Below are 13113 nucleotides of genomic sequence, written 5' to 3'. Positions count from 1 at the left end.
CGTGTTCTTAAATTCTTTTACCTGGTGCTGATGTAACTACTCATTTTTGGTTTGATTGTTCTTGTTGTCATTCAGCAGTCATTTATGTGCTCTTTGGGGCAGAACTGTGGTTAATAAATGCTTAAAGTAATAAGACATCCTCAAAATCTCTGTGTGGAGTTGGTTGTGCAAATAGCTATTGACAGCTCTGTTTTCCCTACTTACTTTTAGATCAAATCTCAAACGCTAGAGAGAGAGGCCAAGGACTGCAGGGTTCGAACAGAAGAATGGTAATGCTCTTGACCTCTTTAAAAAATAAAGACGTGATTAGGAATTCCATTTTATTGAGGCGTATAGTGTTGTAAAACAATTATTGCTTCGTTGTCATCTTAGCATGGGCATGGGCATAAAGAGCAACCTTATACGGAGTCAGACCAGTTCTCACGTGTTATTAATTAAGGTACCATATAGGACCCGGAAGCTGTACGCCGGCTCCCTCGGCCAATAAAGCGAGATGGGCGCCGCAACCCCAGAGTCGGCCACGACTGGACCTAATGGTCAGGGGTCCCTTTACCTTTATAGGTCCAGGGTAGGGATGCGGGTGGCGCTGTAGTCTAAACCACTGAGCCTAGGGCTTGCCGATCGGAAGGTCGGAACTTCGAATCCCCACAATGGGGTGAGCTCCCGTTGCTTGGTCCCTGCTCCTGCCAACCTAGCAGTTCGAAAGCACTTCAGAGTGCAAGTAGATAAATAGGTACTGCGTCGGTGGGAAGGTAAACGGCGTTCCCGTGTGCTGCTCTGGTTTCGCCAGAAGCGGCTTAGTTGTTTGCCACGTGACCAGGAAAAACTGTCTGCAGATAAACGTCAGCTCCCTTGGCCAGTAAAGCGAGATGAGTAAAGCGCCGCAACCCCAGTGTCGTTCGCGACTGGACTTAACTGTCAGGGGTCCTTTACCTTTTTTTTTATAGGTCCAGGGGGTCTAGTTTGGCCCATCAGGATTTTTCCCATACTCACCTGCCCATCAGCTGACATAACCAGTGAAACTTCATGGGAAATGTATGGATTTGGTTTTTTCAGCTTCAAGTAAGCACCCCAAAACCCAATAGTTAATGTTGTTGTCTTATTTTTTTATCACCCAGCCAGCAGCAGTTAAAGCACCTTCATGCGGACTTGAGCAGCAGATTGGGGGAGTCCTTGAACATCATCAGTGAAAAGGTTCCTTTCAATGATACCAGTAGGTACTGCATGGATTACCTTTGTTGTGTGCTAAAAAGAAGCTATAGAAAACTGAAATTTCAGTTTTCACCATTCCAATTCATCAAAAATAATTGAACTTAGTTTTGCCCAGTCAGCAACCAGGCTGGAATTATGCTTGATAAGGCACACAGGGCTGCCGCTGAAAATGGCAGTGCTGTGTTAAATTTCCATCTCCGTTTCTGTGGTGTGTAGTACAACTCAACCAATGTATGGATGCAGTTACACAAATTTTCTGCCTATGCCAACAAATATGGAACAGGGGTAGTGAAACGTACGCAGTAATTGCACCAAGACAGGTACAGGTACCTGTTAAGTGATGGGCAGGGCAAGGCAACAGATAGCTGCCCTGTGCTCCTAGTAACAGATTGTCTCTCTCATGCACAGTCTTCTGGGAATGCCATAACATTCTACACACAATCACATGAGGGATGATGCAGTGAGAATTGCTGTTACGGCAGGGTGGCTGGGGGTAATCAAACAATTGCTGGCTACAGAATGAGCCACTGAATGGTGCTTGTCTCTCTTCTGTATTATTCCTTCATTAACATTAAAAGTAAAGGCTTGTTCCTGTCCCCCTCCCATGCCAAGAGATCCAGATCAGGTGGCACATCAGAGAAAAGTCCTGAGCCGCTTGTTTATCCTCTGTGGCTTGCTTGAATAGCTGAAACCATCCATTGCTTGGGGCTTTTTGTACCTAAGACTCATCCACTTTCTACATGCCCTCTAAAGACACAGGCCAGCAACCCATGGTCTTCCCTGTACTTCCCAGCTTTGTGTTAGCCACTGCTTTGTTGTATTCCTGTTTATGAGAGCATATAAATGAGTGGGAGAGGCTGGAGACATCCCAGAGAGAGGTAGACTCTCTGCTATGAATGTGAATGAATGAGAGAGGGGAGAAAAAGGGGTTTCCTGCCAACATTGGCTTTTGCAGGCCCCAATCACTTTTCTCAAGGGAATGCAGTCTCCGTTCCCATAATAGTTGCCTGCCCTTGCCCTTAGGGTCAGGAATGCTCTTGTAAACTGGCTGTTGTGCTCTTAAGTTCAGATTGTTAATGGCACCTAGATAGCTATTTACTGTAGATGCTCCTCTTATCCCGGTAGACAGTTCCTAAGCTTTGGTGGTTGGGTTTTTTTAAGGCTAGCTTGTTGGGAATTAAGCCAGTTTTGGGTTTAGGTTTAATTGTCTTTTATTTCCCCAATTTAGCTTTGACGTGGCTGGGCGTTTTATAAGTTGTCTTGAATTTATTGTTACCACCTGAGCATCCAGAAACATAATTAGCTTACGGTGACAAGGTGTGTGGCAAATGTTGCAAGTCTGCCAAGCGGAACTACTGAAATAGATGCTTGTCTTATGGATTAATGCCTACCATTAATTTAGGTGTCTCATTTGCATTGCTTACTAAGAAATCCATGTGCCTAATATAAATGGATTTGTGCACTGTATTTGCTAAAAAAACTGAGCTGTAAATTAGGAAGTTCTCAATTCAAATTTCAGTTCTTTGTAGCCTTAAGGTGGCCTTCCATTTATTTATATGGATATTCCTGACCTACCTGGTACTTGAGACAGAAAGGTGGGATACAGTTTTAACAATATCATGCTACTATATTGTTGAAAAAGAACTTTAGAAATCCTAAGGTGATTGGGGTTGAAATGTGTTACTCCGTAATGACGCATGCACCTGCCAATCTCCTATTCATTTATTTGAATTTTTAGCCTTTACTAGCTCTAGGAGTCAGACGTTCAGCTTGAAAAAGATGCTTGTCTGTTCTTGAATGGCTTAACAGTCTAAGGCAGTGCAGGAGGATCGGAGAGAGAAAATAATTGCTGTAATACTTTGATTCTTTTCATAGGGTCTAGCCAGTATAATGCTTTGAATGTGCCATTACACAGTAGAAGGCGGCAGGTGAGTAATAAACCTAAATTATTAACCTAAAAAGTTTGCAACATCTTTGGCTCAAGGCTTTGGGACGGTGCAGAGCAAATAATAGAACCATAGAACTGTACAGCTGGGATGCTGGTTCTCTCTTAGCTGTGGGTGGAAAAATGTAAGAATCAAAGTGGGAGGAGGAACATTTTAATATCCAATGCATTTCGGACTTCTCAGGCACCTCATCCGGGACTGAAGTTTAGTCTTTTGTTATACTGTCTTCAATTTCCTCATACTGTGGAAGATCATACAAGAGATTAAACTTCTGTATTTGAAGTTTACACATTTGAACCTGAGAGATCTGAAACATGTTGGATATTAAGCATTTTTTTCAAAGTCCTTTGCTTCTTGCCCACCCTTTATCGCCATTTGCCTGGGGTTTCCCATCTTGCCAGATCTTGGTTAATGCCTCCCAAGTATTCATGACTGCAGAAGGGGGGATTTACGTAAAAGCTGTTGGTAGCAACTTGACATAAGAGTCAAAAGAGCAGCCACCTGTTTTCAGAGGTAGAACGGGCTCTCCCAGAATTCTGCTCCTTGGAGATGGCAAAAAGTCATTTGTCTCAGCCCCACCCACCAAGACTGAAAAAGAACTTGGCATTAGTGCTGTAGATGAGGACAGAAGTACAGCACTGCTCCAACTCTCTATGTTGAGATTTTAATACGAGTCTTTGCACGTGGTCTTCTAAACAATTAAGACAATAGAAGGATGCCTAGTAGAAAACTACTTGTGAAGTATATTGGCTTTCATTCCCACCACAAAATGCATTCTGGTTTTGTTGCTGAAAAATGAATGAGAAACACCAAGATATTTTTGGTCGTGGCCCCGACTTGGTGGAACACTCTCTCACAAGAGACTAGGGCCCTGCGGGATATGACATCTTTCCGCAGGGCCTGCAAGACAGAGCTGTTCTGCCAGGCCTTTGGTCAGGGTTCAGTCTGATTCTTTTCTTTCTGTATAAGAACAAGCATTAAAGAGGCCTCCTAGCCCGCTCACAGGTCCTTTATAAGACCAGTGGTAACAGTTGGCCCTGGAGAATATTAACCACTCTCAATTTTACCCGTGGACTGCCATCTGTCCAGATTTTAATTTGCTCTGAACTAATTTTAAGACGTATTTGATTGCCTGTTCTTATGTTCTTAGTACAGTGGTACCTCAGGTTAAGAACTTAATTCATTCTGGAGGTCTGTTCTTAACCTGAAACTGTTCTTAACCTGAAGACCACTTTAGTTAATGGGGCCTCCTGCAGCCGCTGCGCCGCCGGAGCACGATTTCTGTACTCATCCTGAAGCAAAGTTCTTAACCCGAGGTACTATTTCTGGGTTAGTGGAGTCTGTAACCTGAAGCGTATGTAACCTGAAGCGTATGTAACCCGAGGTACCACTGTAGACTGTCTTAGTTTGATTATGTTAGCTGCCCTGAGCCTGGCTCCAGCTGGGGAGGGCAGGGTACAAATAAAAATTTATTATTATTATTATCATCAGGATTTTGCCCTGATACAATCAGATCACAGTGCTCTTACTCTGCTTCTCCAACAGAAGAACCTTTGCAGCAGGGAGGAGGTCTGTCATATTTGAATCTTCTGTTTGTTCAGTTAGGAGCAGTTCTGGGGAAGGCCTTTTGTAAAAGAGATTGCTCTCCATCAAAATAAGAGTGAGCTGCATCACTGCCCTTTGTACCTTGCAGTTGAAGCTGCGTGACCTTGCTGGCCAAGCGCTGGCCTTTGTGCAAGACCTGGTGACGGCCCTTCTGAATTTCCATACCTACACGGAACAGCGAGTCCAGATTTTCCCTGTTGATTCTGCCACAGATACAATATCGCCATTAAATCAGAAGGTAAGCTGGACATACGATAAGCACACTATGTGCCAGCTTGCTACATTTTTCTACAGCGGATGCAATGTAGCTGTTAAAACAATCTCCTTTCTTATTTGTGCAAAATTTTACTGAATGGGGTGAAAGTTTCTCACCACACATTTCTGCCAAGGTAACATTACGGCTGTTTTGTATGCAAAGGATTCCAGGTTCAGTCCTTAGCACCTCCAGCTGAAAGAGCAGTTCTCTCTCTGTCCAAGATGCTGGAAAGCCAGTTGAAGAATAAGAATAAAAATAAAAATTCCCAGAGTCTTTAAAAAAATCCCAACGTTGTTATGTGATGTTGGGCAGTAATGTTCTGAGCTTTTGCTGCTGCATTGCTTTTATATGTATTCTGTTTTGAAAATATTTAACAGTAAGGTGCCTTAGGGAACTCTGTAGTGATGAAGCTGTGGGTTATCATTAAATAGTCACAGGATATGGTTTTGTAAATAAAATGAAATAAATCTTAACTTCCCTTGGCCAAAATGCCTGCACAGAGTTTTGCTTCAGGGTTTCTGAATGTTCCCTTTCTCTTACTTTCTCCCCCTTCCAGTCCCCATAAAAGGTAAAGGTAAAGGGACCCCTGACCATTAGGTCCAGTCGTGGCCGACTCTGGGGTTGCGGCACTCATCTCTTTATTGGCCGAGGGATCTGGCATACAGCTTCCGGGTCATGTGGCCAGCATGACTAAGCCGCTTCTGGCGAACCAGAGCAGTGCACGGAAATGCCATTTACCTTCCCGCTGGAGCGGTACCTATTTATCTACTTGCACTTGGACGTGCTTTCGAACTGCTAGGTTGGCAGGAGCAGGGACTGAGCAATGGGAGCTCACCCTGTCACGGGGATTCGAACCGCCGACCTTCTGATCGGCAAGTCCTAGGCTCTGTGGTTTAACCCACAGCACCACCCGCGTCCCTCCCAGTCCCTATAGTCCAAAATAATCTGTCCCCCGCACCCCCGTCATACAGCAGTTCAAATGCAGTGCTGGTAATCTGTTTTAATGCCAAATAGTTCCCTGACTTTGCAAGCAGTGCCTGCTGGAACCACTGACGGGTCTCTCTCGGTTCAGTTTTCACAGTACCTTCATGAAAACGCATCCTACATTCGCCCCCTGGAAGAAGGAATGCTACACTTGTTTGAGAGCATCACTGAGGACACTGTCACAGTTCTGGTAATATGGTTGTCTTTGTTGTCACATTCCGTGTCTGAGACAGGTTGCTACTAAATACCTGAGAGACATTTTCTTCTTTTCTCTTCAAAGGAGACAACTGTGAAATTGAAATCCTTTTCTGATTACTTAGCATCTTATGTCTGCTTTCTCAGGAAGATTCTTCCTTATCAATTGAAAAGGTACTTTCCCCCTTTTTGATCTGCACAATGGGAACTATAATTCAGTGTGCTGCTCATAAATTATGTTAAGAGTCTGAGAGCAGCATGGTAACATACCTCTGGTTCTTGAGAATGTTCATAATGATGGTTGACAATGAATATTTCAAAGGTGTCGGCGGGAGGTTGGGAGTTACTTTATTTTATCATAGCAACTGTCACTATCTGTCTGAGAGGGCATTGCTTCCAGTGTTAGATCGCTTAATGTAACTCAGGATCTCTTGTGGAGTGTGTTATTGAATGGTCATACATTGATTACAATGGATCTACTCGTATGACTAACATTGAATATCACCCAGAATTTTAGCAGCTTTCGTATAAATGTCATTCTCCCCTATGCATCTTGTTAGAGAGCCATCTTCATATTTATTTGTGTATATATATTTGGGCATTTTTACCTTGCTCTTTAACCCAAAAAAGTTGCAAGACTGACTTATAGAGATCAATAAGAAGACAGCCCCTATCCTCAGACTTACTATCAAAAATACATAGCACAAGAGGAAAATATTTTGGAGGGGAGAAGGAAAAACCCCTCAAGCACTAGTTCTTAGTTACGAAGTTATTAAAATAATCAACTGCAGCAGAAAGTTTTTCAAGGAGAGACAGAAACAGAAGTTGTTGTTCTCTCAACTGAGCCAACGGAATGGCCTGGTTTCTTCTCTTCCTCACCGACCTATAGCCTTCAGTAATGGATGCCACCAGGTGAAAGTGATGAAGGCGCCTGACAAAGTTAAAAGCAGAACTGTTTGCGAGTTTAGTAATTTTAACTAATTGTCTGCCTTTTAAATTTTATTTATAAACATATAACTCACCTTTCCAACACAAAGCGTCAAAGGCAATGTACAATGCTAAGAACTCGCCTAAAACCAATAAAATAGTAAAGAGAAAGAAATGTAAACAGCAGCATTTCAACCAGTTGCTTAAATTTATGTATCATTGAAGCATTGATAATGGGTTCCTTTTTGACATTTTGAACAAACCCTCAATAGCCACTTGTTCAGAAAAGTGCCCCACAATGTTTATCTCATCTTTTCTGAATATCATGTATTTTTTTTTAAAAAAAAACAACCACTGCCACCATAATACTCACTTTTAAAAACATAAATTCATATGTTCCTAGTTTGGAAGAAGAGTGTGAATCTTCTCTTTGCACAGCTGCGTTAAGAGCCAGGAACATGGAGCTGCAGAGAGACATGAAGAGGCTGACTGCAGTCTTTGAGAAGTTGCACACGTACCTTAATCTTCTTGCCTTACCTAGTAAGTAGCAGCAGCAGGCCAGGGCAGCTGAAATACTGTATTGCAGGATCTAAAATTTCAAAATTCAGTATTGAATCTGGTGGGTGGGTGTTTCTCTTTTTGCTAGACCAACATCAAATTACATGCATGTCACTGCCTGCTTTTATTGTATGAAAGGATCTGGGGTATCTAGGGATTTGTAGGCCATGGTGAGCAGTTACCTCTTTGTCACTAGTATGACTCTAATACAAATATTTAAGAATTATGCTCCAGTGATCAATCCCCCGGTTGTGTACCTTTCCTGGGCTTTTCCAGATACAACAGTGCTAGTATATATATATTTCTTTTGAATGAAACTTACTTAAACTGTAGGTACAGTGTTTTTATATGTGTACTGAGTTTGGAATCAACATTGAATAAGACAAGAAAGCGGACAAGAAACGGTTTAAGGGATTTTGTTGGACTACTCCATAATTTGATCATGGGTAGTAGTATTTATAGGATTCCCTCCCAAGCCTCATCCAAATTCTCCACTTGACCAGAAATCTGGACTTCACATGAACTTCAAAAATTTAAAGGACTCGGATTTCTTCCCTGTTTTGGACTGAGGAAGCTGGATAATCGCTGGTTGCATATTGCTCTTTTATGGCAGCCTTTGCCAACCTAGTGCCCTGCAGTTGGTTGTTCTGGCTAGGGGTGATGAGCATTGCAGCTCAAAACATCCGGAGGGCACCAGGTTCGTGAAGGCTGCAATCCTTCATAGAATTGTAGATTTGGAAGGGAACCCAGGGGTCATCTAGTCCAACCGACTGCAATGCAAAAATGCCCCCATCCTTTTAACGAAACCAGGCCTCTTATAAACTCTTTTGCTAGCGGGAACTACTCTTATTTGGCAAATGCCCTTTTTCTCCTTGACACTTGTCATTACATTTGGATTTTCTGCTCTTTGTACAACTTCCAGGCACAAATCCAGACCGTCTGCTTCGTACAAACTTCAGCTCTCTGCTCACATACATTGCTTCAACCCTTAATGGATTTCACGATGTCATGAAAGGTGAGACTGGCTGAAGGATATACAGCTTTTTTTTTATTAAAAAAATGACACGTTAGCGCTCTGGTCACTTAACACTTTATGGGTGGTGGTTGGATGTTATAAAGATTTAATGGCCTTTGCATGGTCGGCCTACCTAGTATGTGCTTCAACAAAAGGGAGAAACAAATCATACTCGAATACAGTGTTGTTGTTTTTTACTGATACAAGTTTTCAACCATATGCAAAAATAACAATAAATACTGGTAATGTATCTTTGTAATAACCCTGTGAAATGGGTCAGGGGTGGCCTACATTGACTTTTGCCATGGAGTGGGAATTTGAACATGAGTCTTTCTTGCTGAAACCTAATGTTCCCTCCACTACTCAGTACTGGCTCTCCACTGAAATCGGGAAAGTGTTGCAAGAAAATATCCACAGGATTGGACTGTTAAGGTTTGAAGCACAAGGTTTATAGTGAAATTAAGTACTGCTAGCATAATGTAAAGGGTTCTGCCTAACTACACTGAAACAGAAGGTGTGAAGTCCATTTTCGTTAAGGGCAATACTCAATAATGAAGCGGTTCTAGCTACTTCCTACTATATTCTTATTTCCTGCTGTCTAGGTGTGCCAGGCAATCGGGATTTGCTCAAAATATAGCTAGCTCAGTGGTAGAGCGCATGCTTTGCATGCGGAAAGTTTAATCTCTGTAGGATTGTCTCCACAGATAGTCATATCTATCTTTTGAAAGCGCTTTCCTAGGTAGAAAAAGTGACATTTAGCAAGAAATGGGATTTTCAGACTGGATCTGAATGAGAGGTTTGGAGGGCGATGTGCACGCCTAATGCAAGTTAATTCTTTCTGGTTTTAGATGTTTATAAGCATTATAGTCAAAAAGCTGCTTTGGAGCAAGAGCTCCCCACGGCCACGCAGAAGCTCATCACCACCAACGACTGCATCTTATCATCTGTGGTAGCATTAACAAACGGAGCCGGCAAGGTAACTTCTTTTCTTACACAAAGTGCCCGTCACAGCAGCCTAAATCAGCATTGTGAAACTAACACGAGCTTGCAGCCTCTCTATGATGTATCTGTATCTAAATTCATGCAAAAGTTCACTTTTATTGTCACAAATTGGGAATCTTTATAAAGGAGAAAGTTGTTGTTCTTGTGGTGCATTCCTTGAGGGTAAAGCTCAGGTGGTGTAAAATTGTGCAGCCAGAAAGTATGTTCATAAGGACGCAACGACATAAGCGCCCCACAGGATCAGGCCAGTGACCCATCTAGTCCAGCATCCTGTTCTCACAGTGGCCAACCAGATGCCTGTGGGAAGCCCCAAAGCAGGGCATGAGTGCAGAAGCACTCAGTCGTGACTCCCAGCAACTGGTATTCAGAGACACACTGCCTCCAATATTGGAGGGAGAACAACAGCAACAATTTATTTATACCCCGCCCATCTGGCTGGGTTTCCCCAGCCACTCTGGGTGGCTTCCAACAAAATATTAAAATACAATAGTGTGTCAAACATTAAAAGCTTCCCTAATCAGGGCTGCCTTCAGATGTCTTCTAAAAATCTGGTAGTTGTTTTTCTCTTTGACATCTGGTGGGAGGGTGTTCCACAGGGCGGGTGCCACTACTGAGAAGGCCCTCTGCCTGGTTCCCTGTAACTTGGCTTCTTGCAGTGAGGGAACTGCCAGAAGGCCCTTGGCACTGGACCTCAGTGTCCGGGCAGAATGGTGGGGGTAGAGATGCTCCTTCAGGTATACTGGACCAAGGCCGTTTAGGGCTTTAAAGGTCAGCACCAACACTTTGAATTGTGCCCGGAAATGTACTGAGAGCCAATGTAACCATCACTTCTTTGAAATGCCCCCCACAATCAAGCAATATATAGTTTTAAAGAAATAAACGAATAGTAGTCATTGATGGCTTTATCATTAATGGATTTGTCTTATCCTCTTTTTAAACCAGCGAAGCTAGTTGCTGTCACATCACCTTGGAGCAAAATCCATGGTTTAAAATGCGGGCTGTATGAAGAAATAATTCATTTTCACTGTCCTGAATCTCACACAGCTCAGATGGGCTTGGTTTTCTAGTATTATATGAGGAGGAAGCGTTCACTGAAGGCATGACCTTTCACACCTCTGTCATGTCCCCACAACTCACCTTTAAAAAAACCAAAAACAAACCTAAAAAACCGCGAATACTGCAACGCGCTGTTAATCTAAAATGAAAGCAAATGGTTCCAAGTTCCTTGTGGTTTTGCTGAAGTAGGATGAAGGGGAACACATAAGCTCAGGACTCTCTCTGCATCTCATTCTTCTAGCTCTAAACTATCCAAACTTGCCCAGTATTTTAAATCTCTGCATTTGTATGTTTAGGTTGCTTCATTCTTCAGCAATAACTTAGACTGCTTCACTGCATCGCTGAGCTATGGGCCTAAGGGAGGAATGGAGTTTATCAACCCCCTCTCGGCGGAGTGCATGCTTCAGTACAAGAAGAAAGCAGCTGCTTACATGAGATTGCTGAAGAAGGTTTGTGCCTGTTCAAGAACAATAGCTGTAGCGCAGTGACTTGGAACCCTTGGACACGCTCTAAAAATCCCTTTGATGTGGGATTGGATTCTCTCCGCCCATGAAGAAGTGGTTCTTTGTTGCTGATGAAATCATTTTTTGTTCCCGAGCTGTATACTTGCTTGGGACAGAGCTGCAGGAAAGATTGTGGAGCGTGATGATTGTTGGATAAATACGAGACCAGTATACAGCAGCCTTTGCGCTCTCTGTTTATGGAAATATGGCTGGGTGGGGCAGGCTGTATGGATGGAATGTCATTATTAGTCTGCGTGGAAAAATCTGGGCAGGGTGGTCTCACAGCTTAGTAGTCAAATAGAGATGATGGACATTTGTTAGCAGGACAGGTTCAATATGTTTGCATAGGCCAAGGTTTGTTTGGGGATGGAGCTAATTAGGAGTTTAGCGTAACTAGAGCAGTTGAAAAGTTTGATGTGGCCACTGCAGGCTTATTGTCTTCCTTGTCTCACTGGTACCAGAGAGCGGGAGGGACATGAGTGCATCTTTTATTATGCCACAAATTTCGATCTTAGGCTACTTGGGGGTTTCTGTAGTTTTCTAAGCCACAGACTTGCATTGTAGGACTAGAACCCTTCTCCTTGCACAGAACCCCGCCACATCCCATCATGTCACACTTTAAACAAAATATGGAGGAGCACTCAAACACTGTATAAAGTTCACTCCACCTCTTCTCCGAAGTGGTGCGGTTCAGTGGCAAATAAATCACATGAATCTGCTGACTTGTGTTTTTTCAGTCCCAAACTAGTCTAATGAAGTGTGAATTGCGGTGAAAAATTAAAAACTCAAGCCGTTGATTGCTTGTGGGTGTGGGTGGGTGGGGTTTTTTTGCTTATAGCTGGAAGAAAAGTGACAGTGGAGGCAGCTCCCAAATTTTAGTTCAGTTGAGTGGGATTCTTGGTCATTAGCTAGGAGCTGCTTTAAGGACAGACCTGTTGCATGCTGACTCCCGTAGCATCCCATTAGACCCCTTGTCACCCTGTTCAGCCTCTCTTTACTATTTTCACACCATCCTAATCCCACCCCCTTCTTTCTGCCTGTTGCCAGCTTCTCCCACAACTCTTTTGTTACCTTCATGCTTATATGACAGAACTTCTGATGGTGTTTCCAGCTGAAAAACCTGCTGTCTGAATGACATGCAGCTGTTTTCATTCATTGTTTGAGATCCGGTCCACGCATGGAATGCACAGTGGCCTTCCTCTGTTGCTTTCTGCCCAAGGCACTTCAGAGCAATGCTGCAGCTGTGCGTTTTCTCTTTCTTCTTTGCCTCCTCCCCCCCTCCAAAAGTGTAATATACCAGGCGCAGATCTCTGCCACCAAGGGCCTGGAAAGCATCAACAAATACTTTTGCTAGCAAGGGAGGGAGGGAGGGAGGGCAAGCGGGCGGGGGAACTTAACGCTTCCCATATGTAACCCAACTCACTGAAGTCATGTATATCTTTTGGCTCTAGCCATGTTGCGATTCAGTGCCTTATGAAGAGGCCTTGGCCAACCGCAGAGTTCTTCTGAGTTCCACGGAGAGCAGAGAAGGCCTTGCACAGCAGGTATTCAGTCGTCCGACACGTAGCTGTTCCTAAGCTTAGTGCGCTCACTGAAACTGTATTAAATTTGATAGTCTCACTGTCCTAACGTCATTTAATGCTCATGGCAATGCATCTCTAAATAGGGAATTGATGGGTGAGTGTTTGCAGACTGTGCCAGTTTTGAATTTGTTCCTTTGTAAGCCTGATCCACACATTATTATTATTATTATTATTATTATTATTATTATTCCTCACCAGTCACTCTGGGTGGCTTCCCATACATAGAAAAATATTATTTTGTATTTACATACATATTTTTAATGGATTTTTT

The 13113-nt window shown here is 43.1% G+C and overlaps 1 protein-coding gene and 1 long non-coding RNA gene across 4 annotated transcripts in view; one reads left to right on the top strand and one right to left on the bottom strand.

The window, feature by feature from the left end:
• PPP1R21 (protein phosphatase 1 regulatory subunit 21) overlaps positions 1-13113 on the top strand; it is a 40026-nt gene that overhangs the window by 12615 nt on the left and 14298 nt on the right. For 2 of the 3 annotated variants that reach the window (XM_077925470.1, XM_077925469.1), the window contains exons 6-16: positions 211-269; positions 1119-1213; positions 3088-3140; positions 4852-5001; positions 6092-6193; positions 6284-6372; positions 7529-7665; positions 8606-8698; positions 9547-9674; positions 11053-11205; positions 12711-12803. In XM_077925470.1, the coding sequence (XP_077781596.1) occupies positions 211-269; positions 1119-1213; positions 3088-3140; positions 4852-5001; positions 6092-6193; positions 6284-6372; positions 7529-7665; positions 8606-8698; positions 9547-9674; positions 11053-11205; positions 12711-12803 (1152 nt within the window). The remainder of the gene's footprint in view (positions 1-210; positions 270-1118; positions 1214-3087; positions 3141-4851; positions 5002-6091; positions 6194-6283; positions 6373-7528; positions 7666-8605; positions 8699-9546; positions 9675-11052; positions 11206-12710; positions 12804-13113) is intronic. The other variant, XM_077925471.1, reaches the window with a different exon arrangement.
• On the bottom strand, positions 6366-7590 carry LOC144327205 (uncharacterized). Its single transcript, XR_013392113.1, has 3 exons — positions 7499-7590; positions 7221-7268; positions 6366-7129 (listed from the first exon to the last, which is right to left on the bottom strand). It is a non-coding gene; the product is annotated as an uncharacterized LOC144327205 (long non-coding RNA).

Source organism: Podarcis muralis, chromosome 3 (assembly GCF_964188315.1).
Source record: "Podarcis muralis chromosome 3, rPodMur119.hap1.1, whole genome shotgun sequence".
NCBI lineage: Eukaryota > Metazoa > Chordata > Lepidosauria > Squamata > Lacertidae > Podarcis > Podarcis muralis.
The sequence above is the reverse complement of the archived record's forward strand: the minus strand, read 5'-3'. Positions and strand labels throughout refer to the sequence as shown.